The sequence below is a fragment of the Anas acuta genome, chromosome 3, assembly GCF_963932015.1.
Source record: "Anas acuta chromosome 3, bAnaAcu1.1, whole genome shotgun sequence".
In the NCBI taxonomy this organism is placed as follows: Eukaryota; Metazoa; Chordata; class Aves; order Anseriformes; family Anatidae; genus Anas; species Anas acuta.
This window is the reverse complement of record NC_088981.1, coordinates 16,176,190-16,190,182: the sequence shown is the minus strand read 5'-3', so window position 1 is coordinate 16,190,182 and position 13,993 is coordinate 16,176,190. Positions and strand designations below refer to the sequence as shown.

The following is a 13,993-nucleotide window of genomic DNA, read 5'->3' as shown; positions in this document are numbered from 1 at the left end:
CCTGCTTTAGGCCACCAAAGAGGGTTTACACAAAAGCCTTAGGCTCTTGGGTGCTTTTGTGTTGGTGCTTTAGCTATTGGTCCACATCACCTTTTCTCTTGAGATCACCAAGTTCCTACCAGACATATAGTTCCTTTAGAGCTCTTAATTGCACATTACTCAGAGACCAACAATATTATACAATCTGAATATTGCCCACAGGATCTGTACCTTCTGAAAAAGGGAAATTTCCAGTTGAAGAATTTTGTGGAAACTTACTAATTATTTCAAAAAAATAATCCAAAAGTGTTATGTACGTTTCAGGGGGAATTAACCTGCCTGCCTGGATCATCAAGGTCACTGTTTTTTGACGGGTTTGTGGCCCATTTGGACTTGTGCTGTGCTTCCAGGTGAATGTTTGTAATTCACAAGGCCCTGCTGAGGCCCTATGGCTGGGCAATGCAGTGGGCTGGGAGTTACACTGGCAGTACAAGGTCAAGTGTAAGGAGACCAGTTTTAAATGGGATACAAACAAGAGGTTTAAAATTTTCCAAATGATTTTTCACAGGTTCCATAGCATGATAACCTTCCAACAACTTCATCTTCAATTAAAAAAAAAAAAAAAAAAAAGTTTGACTCTTGACTCTTCCTCTGTATTAATAATTGTATCAGGGATTCATTTATTTTTCCTTCTCAACACATTAGCAAAACACATTTTTTTTTTTTTTTAGGTAAGTGAAGCAACCCTTGTATTCTACTCTGGTGAGGCTACACCTTGACTACTATGTTCAGCTTTGGGCCCCTCACTACAAGAAGGGCATCGAGGTCCTGGAGTGTGTCCAGAGAAGGGCTACAAAGCTGGTGAAGGGTCTGGAGCACAAGTCCTGTGAGGAGCGGCTGAGGGAGCTGGGGGTGTTTGGTCTGGAGAAGAGGCTCAGGGGAGACCTCATTGCTCTCTGCAACTACCTGAAAGGAAGGTGTGGGGAGCTGGCTTTCGGCCTCTTCTCACAGATAACCAGTGATAGGACTAGAGGGAATGGCCTCAAGTTGCACCAGAGAAGGTTCAGGTTGGAAATTAGGAGACATTTCTTCTCAGAAAGAGCAGTCAGGCATTGGAACAGGTTGCCCAGGGAGGTGGTGGTGTCACCGTCCCTGGGAGTGTTTAAGGAAAGGCTGGACGCGGTGCCTACAGACACGGTTTAATGGGTGATATTGGTAGTAGGATGATGATGGCTGGACCAGGTATCTTGTAGATCTCTTCCAACCTTAATGATTCCATGAGTCATAATGAGTCAACATCAACCCACAGAACCCTCCGCACCCACCCTTCCAAGAGGCCTGATAGACGACCATCATGTGGCACAGCCTCCCAGAGCTGCAATTTTACCCCAAGGCCCCCAACCCCGCGGCCCGCCTCCGGCCCGGGCCCGTCGGCCCCCGGCCGTGCCGCCATGGCAACGGCGCCTTAAGGCGTGCGGGCGGGCCGCGGGCAGCCGCCGCCATGGCTCACGGCAGCTCCGTGGTGAGGGCTCGCGGCGGGGGCCGGGGCCGGCTCCGAGCAGGGGGCCGGGGCCGGGCAGGGGCCGGGGCCGAGGAGGGGCTGCCCCTGGGGCCCGCTCTTCTGTCTCTGTTCTTTGCTAATTTGGATTTTACGGTAGTTTTGTAGGGTTTTTAACTCAGTATATAGTGTAATAAATGCTTGTCCTTGCTGTACGGCTGTGCTTAATGCAAAGCTCCTTGGACATCTTGGGGAGAGGAATAGGCCTGTTGAAAGCAAAGTGGTTTAAGTTCTGCTCTTTTGCATTTACAGGCTAGTCAGCATCTTTTTGTAGTGGGACAAATCTCCTTTTTTCCCCCTGTTCCTGCAGCCCTGAAGTGTGTAGGAGAAGCTCCTGGAGATCTCTAAGCTCCCATAAAAAGTCAAACTTAAGGTCATTTTAGAGTAGCTAAAATTGTGCTGATTGCTTTTCACAAAAAGCATAATGTGCTACTACTTAATAACTAGGAAAAGGATGGTTATTGCCTGCAGTGTAGAACAACTGTACAGCAGTAAAACGTTTATTTGTTGTTAAATTAGAAAAATGGAAGTTAAAATCCTGGTGTCCTAGCTTCCAAGGTTTCCTAATAAACTTCAGCTTTCACCTTTTATTAGTAGGCTGTTCTGGTGGTGATGATAGTCATGGTTAGTAAGCCTTATATTGCTAAAAGCTTGTTATCCTCCTTTTTGATATGAGTGGGTAAATCTTGAAGCTGGTGTGGGGTTGTATCTGTTGCCTGGATCTGAGTGGAGAACTAGGATCCACTTACGTGGATGAACTAATAAAATGTTGTGTTAGAGTACTGTTGTAATATAAGATGAGTGATATACATGTATATATTATGTAGGATTACAATTTCCACAGCTAAACTACTGTACAGCATCAGACTATTGTCACAAAGGGATTTTTTTTTTTTTTCAGGTTGCTTATGTTATGCTTCTGATAAAACTGGCACATCTCATTTTTTGTAGCTTGCACTATTAGTTTCTCCTCAAGACAGAGGTTATGATGCTGGGTTCTAGAATGATACTGAGCAGTAAATGTCAATTTTAAACTGGCACTCCAAACATACTAGGTTTCAAAATACACCACGGCAATTGCTTTTTCTAACATTTCTAGGATTTCTTAAGCATTTCTGTAGCCCACAGAAGCCATTAATTTGGGGCTTAAATCCAGTATTTTTTTCCAGGAATGTCTCATTAGTTCTACAGATTTAAGGGAATGACTGGACTTGTGTATCTGGTAGACTTGCAGACCTTTGCATTTGACAGTATTTAGTGTATTACACAGCTTGGTCTGCGTTGTTCAGTTTGTAATAGTAGTTTATGCAGCCACATTAGACTTGCATGTTATCGTTTAAAATGCCTTAATATTCATCTTAACTTGAAAATGTTTAATTTTCTAAATTTACATATAGCTTAAACTCTACAAGTCCATTATTGAAGATGTGATTGAAGGTGTTCGGGAACTCTTTACTGAAGAGGGTGTAGATGAACAGGTTTTGAAAGACTTGAAGCAGGTTTGTTGGTTTCCATTGCATTAATAAAATGTGTATGCATACATATTTATCTTTGGAGATGGCATACTTGTCTGTTTCTTGGCCATCTAAAACATGTAATCTTTAGCCCTAACTTAGAATTACAAGTATTCTGTGAATGTTGTATTGGCTGCTGGATGTCTTGTAGTGAGTGTAGCCATGCTTATTGGATAGAACCAATTTACCTGTGGATGAGCTAGGAATACTTGATTATCATGTTATATGTGGTTTGATTTTTAAAGTTGATGTCTGCTGACCTTAATATTCTCTCTGCAGCTTTGGGAAACCAAGGTGATGCAGTCTAAAGCAACAGAAGGCTTCTTCAGACATAGCCAGCATTCTTCACAGTTCACCTTGCAGTTGCCACACACTTTTCATCGTGTTTTGCAGGCTTCATCAGGTCAGATGTTGCAAATGCAGTTTAAGAATAGCTCAGTGTTTCAAGAAAGTTTTGGAAGACCTGAAGTTGCTGGAATGATCTTGGTTTGCAATGCGTGTGTATATATCTAGCATGATGGGGAACAGTACGTATCTGAAAGCAAAATTTGACCAGTAAAGGACAAATTAAACTATGATAAACTAATGCAGGTATGTCTAAATGCATTTGATCTGCCATTTATTTCCAGCAGGAAAACATGAAGAGAATTTTAGTCTTCTTGTCTGTAGTCCAGAAGAGTAACCCTTCAGTTGCAAATTCATCAACAGTGTTAAGTTTTCACTTCACGCACATGGCATGATGTGTGCTGAGGGTTACATGGCGTGTTTGAGCTTTGGAGCTCTGCTGTCATGGTGGAGGTGAACCTGGTTCAGCTTTTCTTAAAATTCAAGCCCTTGCTCAAACAGAAGAGTGTGAGTGTTGGGAAGATTTTTCGGTCTGTCTTTCAGTACTCCTAAAAGCAGTATTCACAGTGTGCAGAAATATTTGACTTTCATACAGGCTCATACATCAGGACATACTCTTCTCAGTTGAGTCCAGCTGACCACTGTGCTAACGTTATCATAGAACATAATGCTCAGCTGAGGCTTCTCTGAGTGTGAAGCACATAAGGAACTTCCCCATGAAGAAAAAAAAATAATGTTATGTGATGATTTAATGAAAATCTGTGTCACAGTGCCCATGGAGAACATTTCAAGGTTGGACAGGTACTTTTCATCTACTTACTATTTTTACAGTCTTCATATTTGGACTGTTTTTGGAAGACAGATACTTTATTTATTCTGTGCAATTAAAGGAGATTTATTCTGGGGCTTGTTTGCTATTGGAAGCTTTATATTTAATGAACTTTATTTCCCTTGTTATTCCTAACGTTTGGAAGGGCAGCTGATGCTAAGGCACATCAGACTCTGTTAAAGCCACCTGACTTCTTATTTTTGTTTCTAATAGGATTTGAATTGTCCTATGGTCTAGGTTTTTGAAGTAGTGTTAGGGCTACCTAAATTCTTCCTGTCTTGAAGCTTGCAGAAGCTTTCTCTTTGGTTTGTCTTCCCTCAATGAAGTATGTAATGCTTTTGAAAACCCATCCTACATTTCCTGCTATTATCACCATTGGATTTGTGCTAGAGTGGGAAACCACTTAAACATCTTCCTCTTGTAAAATGCACTGCCTTATCAACGTGTGTTTGTAGTCATATTAATAAAAGGAAATGGTGTGCTTAGATTTTACAGTACTACTTATTTATCTATTTGATCTGCTTAATATTTTAAACAACAAAAACTCCAAGACCAACTTTTAACAGAATGCGAGTTTTATAAATTCAGGGTATAACCCCTGCCCTGAGTACAGCATAAGCTTTGAAGCAACTTGAAAGGAAGTATATTCAGTAGCCTTATCTGGGTGTGCTTACTTATTGTTGATCTAATGAGTCTGAGCTGAAGTTAAGATTGCTTTAGTTTCAGGACTGCATGCTGTGAATTACTGAATGATCAACTGTTTCTGAGATGCACATGTTTTTGTAATTTTTTTAAATTGCTTCCTTAGTCATCCCAGCTGGCAGAGGTTTACAGCATTTCACGGCAGCAGGCCTGGTAGGTAGCTGCAGCGAATTCTTATTTTGATTATTCTGAATTTTAAAATGATTAAGTTTGTTAGTTTTTCACAGGCTTGAGGGGATGGATGCACATATTAAGGGTTTATTTTCTGTATTTATTTTTTTTCTTTTTGGTGTATGGGTGCTTTAGAACAACATTTAGTGACTGAAAAAGTTAGCATTTCTCATGACAATTATATCTGTAGAACATGGTATAGTAGGCAGGGGACCAGGAGTCTGCTGAGGGAATATCCACAGCTGAGGAAACTCAGTGTGTTTGATTTTTTTTTTTTTTTCTTTGATGAAAACCATACAAAAGGTAAGAGTCTGCAGAAGGAGTGCTCAAACTCTGCTGCTGTGTGAGCAGTGGAGGAAAAAAAAAAAAGGCAGTTGGTTTCGCAAGCAGTGCAGGCAGAAGAGTGTTGGAAAATGTGGCTGGATGAACTTAGCCCAGAGGTTGGAAGAAGTGGAAATGTACATGTAGACATCATTTTTATAACTTTTTTTTATTTTTATTACTGGATGTTAAAATAATGTGTGGTTGGGAAATGCCAGCACTAATGAAGTTGGAAGCAGTGTTATCTGTGAAGCATAGAAATCATCCAGATGAAAGTGAGTGTTTTTGGAGTGATAGGTTCTGAACTGTTGGCATAGTGTAGTTGGGTGTGGGGGAGAAGGATGTACTATAAGAGCCTGATGAACTTGTTGAGTGCCTCCTGAGCCTCCAGCCAACTACCTTGCCAAGCTGAAATATAATATTGGGAAGGTATCTGTGTAACATGCAAGTTCCCTGACTTTAAATTTGGGTTTCCTAGGAACAGCTAGTTTGAAAGGGCGTCTTATATTCAATGGTTTTCTTTCTGGGAGAAAAAGAGAATGATGTGAAGTGTCTTCGTAGGCAAGGAGTCTGTACTTAATGCATAAGCTTAGGTAAAAGTGGTTTTGAGTGGAAGAGTATCATTTTGGATGGTGTGTTCTTTGAGGGGCTACAGGAAAGTTCTTAATGAAAAAGAGGATGTGATGGCTGGAAAACATAAAGCACTTGAGGCCAATCATTGTGCTTGCAATTACAAAATACTCTTTATCTGCCTATGTATAAAAAGTCTAAAGCAACTCTTCAGTAGAGATGATTGCAAAGGGGCCTCTTTCAGGGTGTGTTAAATGTGACATTTAGGGCCCTGATAGAATAAGGTATGCACTGCTACTTAACAAAGTTCTTGTGTATCTAGGGTGCTTCACGACCAGGTGCGACTCTTGCTCTCCCTTCGGGTATTGCTTATCCCATACACGTACCAGCTGGAATGACACTACAGACTACATCTGGTAAGATTAAAGAGGAGACGTAAAACGTTACAGGGCATTCATTGACTGTATGTGAATATTGAAAGATGGTTCTAAGCGCAGTAGATAAAACAAATGTGAAGTATAGGTGGGTGGAGCCACTTATCCTCTTCCTTTTTAGTGTGTAATTACTGCATGGAGGAAGTAATTACATTGATTAGTTGGTGTGTCACTTGTGTATACTCGCAGCATTAGTTAATGTGGGCTGCTAGGTGATGCCATTTTTTTGTTTTACAGCTGCTGGCAAATGTGTTTCCAGGCATACATATCCCCTTGCCTTGTATGAGGGGTAGTCTTTCATGTGTTAAACTGACAAAGACATTCTGGTGCTTCAGAATCAAATTGATTTTATATATGAATAAAATGTAACCACCCATCACCCTTTTTGCTCACCCTTTTTTGCTGATGAAATTGGTGGTACAAAAACTTGCTTGTATTGGTTGGAGTTTGATGAATGGATGGCTTACTTCAGTCATAGATTGATTTTCTCCTTAAACAGCTGTTCTTTTTTAAGCAGTAATGTCCTATATGTCTGTTTCAGGTATAGCTTCTAAGGTTTTGAATGCTGTAGGCTGATACCAATGACTATGTGTAAGCAAATGTGTGGAGAAAAGAAAAATTAATTTGGCAAACTAGCTCTGGCATCTTAATTCTAATACTGATGATGATAATTAAGGATTCAGTATTTGGAGTCCTCTTTATGCAAGGAGAAGACAGATAAACTATGAGTCTTACGTTTAGGACTGTATCGGTATTTTAGTGGGGATGCCCTTAAAATAATGATCTGTCCATGGAGATGGGCAACAGTTTACTGTTTCATCTTGTACTCCTTTGTTTCTGAAATGACACGTTAACAAATTTAAAGCAAGTTTTTTTTTTACTCCTAAATGTCTGAAAGTGTGCTTGGGGAAAGTACTCCTTTGTACACATCCTTTTTCTTTGTAGTTTGCCTGATTATTTCCTCTTGGCTGTTACTGATAATGGGACGCTGGCCTAGATGGATCTGTAGCTGAAGCAGCTTTTCATCCTTCTCTTTGTAGGGCAGCTTTATAAGGTAAACGTTCCTGTAATGGTTACACAGGGCCGAGAAGCGAATATTCTGCAACTTCCTATTCAGCAAATATTTCAGTCGGTTGGACAGCGTTCAATTCTGCACACCAGTGGGGCCAGTGTTGCACCAGTGAACGTACCTTCTGTCCAGGCAACTGCAGATGTGTTGCAAACTCAGAAGACTGCTGTCCAACAGACTGTGGCAGTTCAACCAAGTGCCACAGAAAATAAACACTTGGAGAACTCTACTAGTACTGCGTTGGTTCAGCAGCCTACAGAGAGCCAGCAGCAAATTGCACCCAATGCAGTGCAGAATCAGCATGCGGAGTCTACAGAGAAATCCCAGCATGGCAGCCTTCATACACCTGTGTTTAATTCAGAATCCTCTGAAGTGTTTTCTCCTTCTGACTTTGTTGAGGCAAACAACTCTAGCAGTTTGCTGCTGGATGTGGAGGGACAGTTAGACACTGAGCCTCAGGAATCACTACAACAGCAGGTGTCTGATGATATCATTGAGATGATTATGATGGGCAAAGGTTTGGATGATAACACTGTTTTGAAAGATGAGGACACCGTTGCTCCCACGGACAAGGTAGGACCTTTTTCATTTCTCATCCAGGGAAAATACAGCTGTTGTAGATGGTTGTTTGAAGAACAGGTTTTGTAAGAGATGTGATCAAAGATGTCTGTAAGTAGTACCTATGAATGATGATAAAAATCCTAATTTTAAAGTTCACTCTTGAGCTTGTTTTGAAGAACAATTAGCTGACTGCTTATTTTTTGTATTTAAAGTTTTGGTTGCAAGTGTTGTTGAATTATTTGGATTGAATACAACGTCAATCTGAAAAACACTGTAGGTGTGTGGGATAGATACAGTGCATTCACAGATTTATAGGCTATTTTTTGAGATAATTGTTTTCTGCCTCTGAGCAAGCATGAATGATGCTTTGAGAACTACCATGTCATTTTGATGCTGAATCTGCGTGTGGATACTGGCCAGTTGTAAAATTGCTTTTGGATTGTCAACAGGGATTAATTTTAACTCAACATGTGAAGAGCAATTAACTTATATTGAGAGCCCATACTGAGTATGAGAAGTCAGATTCCATAAGTGAAAATCTGCTGGTAAGAAATACATTTCCTTGGGAAGAAAGTCCTGACAGGCTAGAATTCAGATACAGGTTTGTAAAAAACTTAAAAATGATTTTATTGATCAAGCCTCTGCTCTGACTTCATCAAATCTATGTTCCAGAAATCATTTGCACATACAACTTGAGACTGGTGTGCTGCCTTTGAATTGTAGTGCTTATATGATATCGAGGCAAATTCAGTAAATCCAGATTTAATAACAGTAATGGAAAATGACTGTAAATAGAAAGCATCTTATGTTGCTCATCTACACTTGGGCAGGATGATGTAGACTGTAGGAAGAATGGAAGATCATAACAAAGTGTTAACTTCCTTGAATTAGAAAGTGTATGTGGATGTGAATGTAGCGCTCCAATAAAGATTTAATGAGAAACCTAAGATCACTGAAAGCTTAAAGCTCTTTCATGTTCCTGTCAACTCTGTTTTGGAATTCTAGTGCTTTTATGAACGGTACCTTGAAGTAGTGAGGTATTTATTCTCATTTTTTATATGGTATTTAAACAGAATACTTCGATTTGAGGGAAATAAATGGATTCATCTTGTTTTTACTTCAAAAATAAGAAATAGTTTTCAAGTTATTGGAATTTTCTTTAAAATAGAAATTCTAGAGGCCAGTTTGAACATCTTTTTCTAAAGAAGTCAAGTACAATAGTGTTTAAAGAGAAGTGTAATAGAATGTATTACTGAGGGAATGAATATTTGACGTGGATTCCATTTAAGGTAGGTGTAAGAACAAGATTTTTCAAACATACTCGGGGTTTACAAGTAGTCCAGGATTTGAAACTCCCACTGAAGTGCCATGAATCTTGTTGCTTTATTAAACAAAAATCTCAGGCTTTGTACTGAACAATGAAAGCTATGTGGGGTTACTTCACAAGCCATCTCTGGTCTTTTTTATTGTTGTCAGCTGGAACCTACTGAGCAGGTGGAATCTAATTTACGATCAGAGAAGGATATCTGCAGTGACATCGAAGGCATAATTCAGCTAGACGGAACCGGTGATGCTTCTCCCAAGGAAGAAATGTCACACACAAAAGACACAGACGAGAGTGAATTCATTGGTATTATTGAATCAGAGGATCTAAAAGTTCTGGAGGATGAGGATGAAGGAGAGGATGAAGAAGGTGACAGTATTTCAAACATGGATTCTAGCAGCAGTAGCTGTGATAATGAAGAGCCCCAAATAGATATTGTTGAGGAGGTAATTTACTTTCAAGCCTTGTGAAGCACGTTACAATAATGTTATCTACCCTGAATACTGAATTGTTGGACCCAGAACAGCCCCTGCTAAGTTTAATGCTGAGAGCGTAGTTAGGTTACATATCTCTCTCAAGAGGAGATGCCACTGAGGAATTATTAGAGGGCTCATTATGAGGAGCATGAACAAATGAATGAGATCATTTGTTTATTGGATCACTTAAAATACTTAATCACTAGCATTAAAGTTCTGTGGTGAAACCCTGACCTCAGTGGAATTGAGTTCTTTTAAGTAAGATCCTGATACAAATCAAGTTGTACTATTCCTTCTGAAGAACCACGGGGGATTAGACAGAGAACAGCACGGTGGAAGTGTAGCACTTTAGCACTTTTTTTTTTTTTTTTAAATTTAAAACATGAAATTTTGTGTCCTTGATGCTCACAAGAGAATTAACTTATGGAGTCTGGACAGTTGGTGAGCATTCTAGTTACTAGGGTCAGCTTTGGCATTTAGCAGTTCTGGTTTATTTTGACCTTTTTTTTTTTTTTTTTGGTGGTTTGTTTTTGTTTTTGGGGAATGTTTTTGAGAACATAAGCATGTAAAGATGCTTCTAAGTGAGCTTTGTGGACCATAGTTTCTAAGTCTTAATTTCTTGTGTGTTAACCTCTTATTGTTTTGGTTGTGTTTAAGGTCAAGTTATTCAACACTATTTTTGCAAGAATGTATAAAATACTTCTTAAATGCATTTTTAAACTCTAGGACCCATTAAATTCTGATGATGATGTCAGTGAACAGGATGTTCCAGACTTGTTTGACACAGATAACGTGATAGTTTGTCAGTATGACAAGGTACAGTAAGTAGTTTTATCTTTGTCCCTTAATCATTATAAATAGCATCTTCAGCAAATCCATATCTGGACTGCTGTCAGTGTCTTTTAAAGAAAAACTAATGCTCTAATAATTGAGTGTTTAAATGTGTTTAGCTGACAGTCCTCTGAAGACTTCTATGTTATTTTCTGAAATGAGGACAATTAAAGGGTTCATAAAGAGAAAGGGGCCAAAGTTTCAAAATTAAGACTTGTAAAGCTGCAAAAGCTTATGCATTTCCTTAAATTTTTAAGTTATGTGAACAGCTTCTTGGGTGTATACATGCATCTTTGGCCATGAATTAAGACTTTTGAAACAGTACACACACACACCTTTTCCTATTCCCTATCTTTTGTCTTTGAAGTGCTTTCTGGAAGACTTACTACCAGAATCCTGTTACCTGAAAAGCCAAACAGTCACTAAGGGCCGTTTTGTCCTGCTTTATTTTAATGTTTAAATTTTAACTTTATTTTGAATTCTTGGAGATCAAGTTAAGTACTAGGTATGTTTTGGACACTTGCATATTAATAGCTTAAAAGTTGACAAAACAAAGTGCCCATCTTATTTTGGAAGCAGATGTGGAAAATTACGTCTAATAGTTTCTAAAAAAAAAAAAAAAAAGTGACTTTGCTTTTATGCTTTCAGAAGAGACTAGTGATAATTTTTTTGTGTGTTCAGCTAGGTCTGCCTTAAAGGGGTCTGCGCTTTAGGAAACAGTGGGCTGCTGAGAAAATTGTCTTTACTCAAGTGTAACAGATTGAATGTTTCTGAAGCTTGTTATTTTGGAAAATGTAGCTGCAGGGATGTGTGTGGAAAATGCATCTGAAATTGAGCCACAGTGTGTACTGTGTTGAAAAGTTGCACAAAATTTTGAAGCATTGTAACTTAGTTTGATGTTATGGATGCTACAGGTAGTAGATGTTGCTATCTATAACGAGTTTTGTCTGTAATGAGTTGAAAAAAAATTCTTTTTAAAACTAGTAAGTTCAATTCTATACATGTCTAAAGGAAATTTTAATATCAGATGTCACTAAAAATTGGCAGTTAGAAGTTGGGGGAAATGTTGATAACTTCCCCTTTCTATATAGATTTAATAAAGACAAGTAGGTCTAGTAGAAAGTAGATGGAAATAGTTACCTGTTAAATTATATAGTTATCTATAAAAGAATGCCAAAGGCAAAACAATTTATTTAAAATTACTTTCCCCTTATTTTCTGAATCTGGAGATAGGCTGATGCTTAAAATCCAAGGAATTGTTAGAGATGGCTAAAATTCCTTCTTTTAGTATTAAACTTTCTGTAGTATAGATTGTTTTGCAGGACTTTAATAAGAAATAATATGCACATTCTTTCTTACTGTTTTGTATGGCAGTATTTGCTTTTGAGCAATGTTTTCATGTTTTTAGCCTTATCCTTACATGCCTGTGTATGCAGTATTGCTTTGCCATGCATATGGGAAAAGGAAACAACTGCATTTCAGTTAAACCATACATATTTGCAGGGTGCAGTGTATTTTGGGAGTGGTACAGTAATGAAATTGCTCCATTATTATCGTGTTTTTCATCCAGCACAAGGTTCCACACAGCTACTTTTGCCTTGTGGGGGATGTGGGTGAGGGTGTAAGAGGGATGTTTTACGTAATTAGTGTTTTTAAAGGGAGATGGAAAACTCGAATATGGTGAGTAAGAGTCAGGAAGTTGTTCCTTTGAGAGGGCAAAGATTCTGGTATATACAACTGAAATCCGCTGCCTCTATTGAATATTTGTGTCTTGCATATTTTGAGTTATCAGAATTTTAAAGGAAAACCAAGTTATGCTTAAAAGCTCTTTTTTTATTATGGTCTATTTTTTTTTTGGGGGGGGGGACACGGGGGATTGATTTAATTTTCTTCCATCAGATACATCGAAGTAAGAACAAATGGAAGTTCTACTTAAAAGATGGAGTGATGTCCTTTGAGGGTAAGGACTATGTTTTTGCAAAAGCCGTTGGAGATGCAGAATGGTGAAACCTCACTGAAGTATGTACTTCAGAACTGTGGCCTTATTCCCTTACTAACCATCTGTGAAACAACTGGACTTCCTATTTTGTTATTAAAAAATAGACTGAATTTGCAAAAATATGTAAAATAAGTGTTCAATACATGCAAATTAAAACACTGTATTGTTACCTGCTCATTTGTCTCTGCTGTTTTCTGATTATTTCATTACTTTTCCACTAAAGAAGCATTGTTGGAGTGAATAGCTGTAAAGGCTAGAACATTCACTGTGTTAGCAATTCAAGAAGGTCATGGAATACCAAATGACTGTATTTAAAAGTAAATTTCAGTACTTTTTTTTTTAAATAAGAGCTGAAGTATGACTTGAAATATAAAACTACACAATTGCAAGTGATGATACTTATTTTCAAAGACTGAGTTAAAAAAAAAAAAAAGCTTTATATTTGTGCAGGTGTGATTTTTTTGTGTATTGTTTTTTTGGCTTCAGCTTAAAGGCAGACACTTTATATGCAAGTCAGAAGATGGGGGCAGAAGACCCTTCAGCTCAATATATGAGAACTATTATTGTTTATTCTATACCTTCTATGTCTGCTGAGATGCAATGAATAGTGTGATTTAACATTAGAATGTGATTTATTTTCACTGTCAATGTGAAGTCATTTAACTTCAGTTCTGTGCATATCCACTGCCTTCTATGACTACAGACCAGTAGGCTGTGAATGATACAAATTGTGCATAATAATAAAATGTCATCTCGTATACATTTCTTGCAGTGAGTTTTTTGTCTTCCCTAAACGTAACTTTGCTTACAGGAATGTGTAGAAGTCACGCCTGTGACAGTAGCTCACCCTGCTGTGGGAATTGCATTCCTAGCAGTCTTGAGCATTTTTTTCTTGTTTCTTCCTCTAAAAACAGACATCTAAAAAGTTCTATGTGTTGAGGCCCAGGCCCCAGCCCTTTATAGCTGTAGCTTTCTCCTAGCTAGCTTCTGTTCCTTGTAGGGCAACATCACAAGTTAAAGGGTAAGGCCAGGCTAAATCAGAACAGGATCATCCTGCTACAGAGGCAGGTTCCTCTCACGGGGTCTGGCAACCCCCTCTCCTGGCTGCATCTGCTGAAGGAAGACCGCATGACATGCTTTGGTTCTCCCTACTCCCTGGGAGGCTGCCAAAACCTTGAGAAGGAAAGTAATGGAGAGAGTTGGAGAGAACATGGGAAGAAAACCAACCGTTGTTCATCACGGTGGAAACCTTTGTGCTGATAGCATTGAGATAATTCCTTCAGGAGGTATGTGTTTAACTACCTTTTGAG

At 38.7% G+C, this 13,993-nt stretch overlaps 1 protein-coding gene across 6 annotated transcripts; it reads left to right on the top strand.

The window, feature by feature from the left end:
• Positions 1-1,441: 1,441 nt before the first annotated feature.
• Positions 1,442-12,860, top strand: GTF2A1L (general transcription factor IIA subunit 1 like). 6 transcript variants are annotated; one of them, XM_068675839.1, is made up of 9 exons: positions 1,442-1,501; positions 2,935-3,036; positions 3,331-3,454; positions 5,034-5,080; positions 6,312-6,405; positions 7,464-8,065; positions 9,530-9,823; positions 10,580-10,669; positions 12,584-12,860. In XM_068675839.1, exons 1-9 carry the CDS (start codon positions 1,481-1,483, stop codon positions 12,689-12,691), a joined length of 1,482 nt encoding a protein of 493 aa, XP_068531940.1. In that variant the 5' UTR covers positions 1,442-1,480; the 3' UTR covers positions 12,692-12,860. The 6 variants fall into 6 exon arrangements, with proteins under 6 accessions (XP_068531940.1, XP_068531941.1, XP_068531943.1 ...); XM_068675840.1 differs by lacking the exon at positions 1,442-1,501 and adding an exon at positions 2,031-2,161; XM_068675842.1 differs by lacking the exons at positions 1,442-1,501; positions 2,935-3,036; positions 3,331-3,454; positions 5,034-5,080 and adding an exon at positions 5,419-5,556.
• The last annotated feature ends 1,133 nt before the right edge of the window (positions 12,861-13,993 follow it).

Coding starts and splice junctions, on each gene's coding strand:
- GTF2A1L (XM_068675839.1), top strand. CDS start 1,481: ATGGCTCACGGCAGCTCCGTG. Junction 6,406..7,463: donor GACACTACAGACTACATCTG/GTAAGATTAAAG, acceptor TTCTCTTTGTAG/GGCAGCTTTATAAGGTAAAC. Junction 8,066..9,529: donor CCGTTGCTCCCACGGACAAG/GTAGGACCTTTT, acceptor TATTGTTGTCAG/CTGGAACCTACTGAGCAGGT.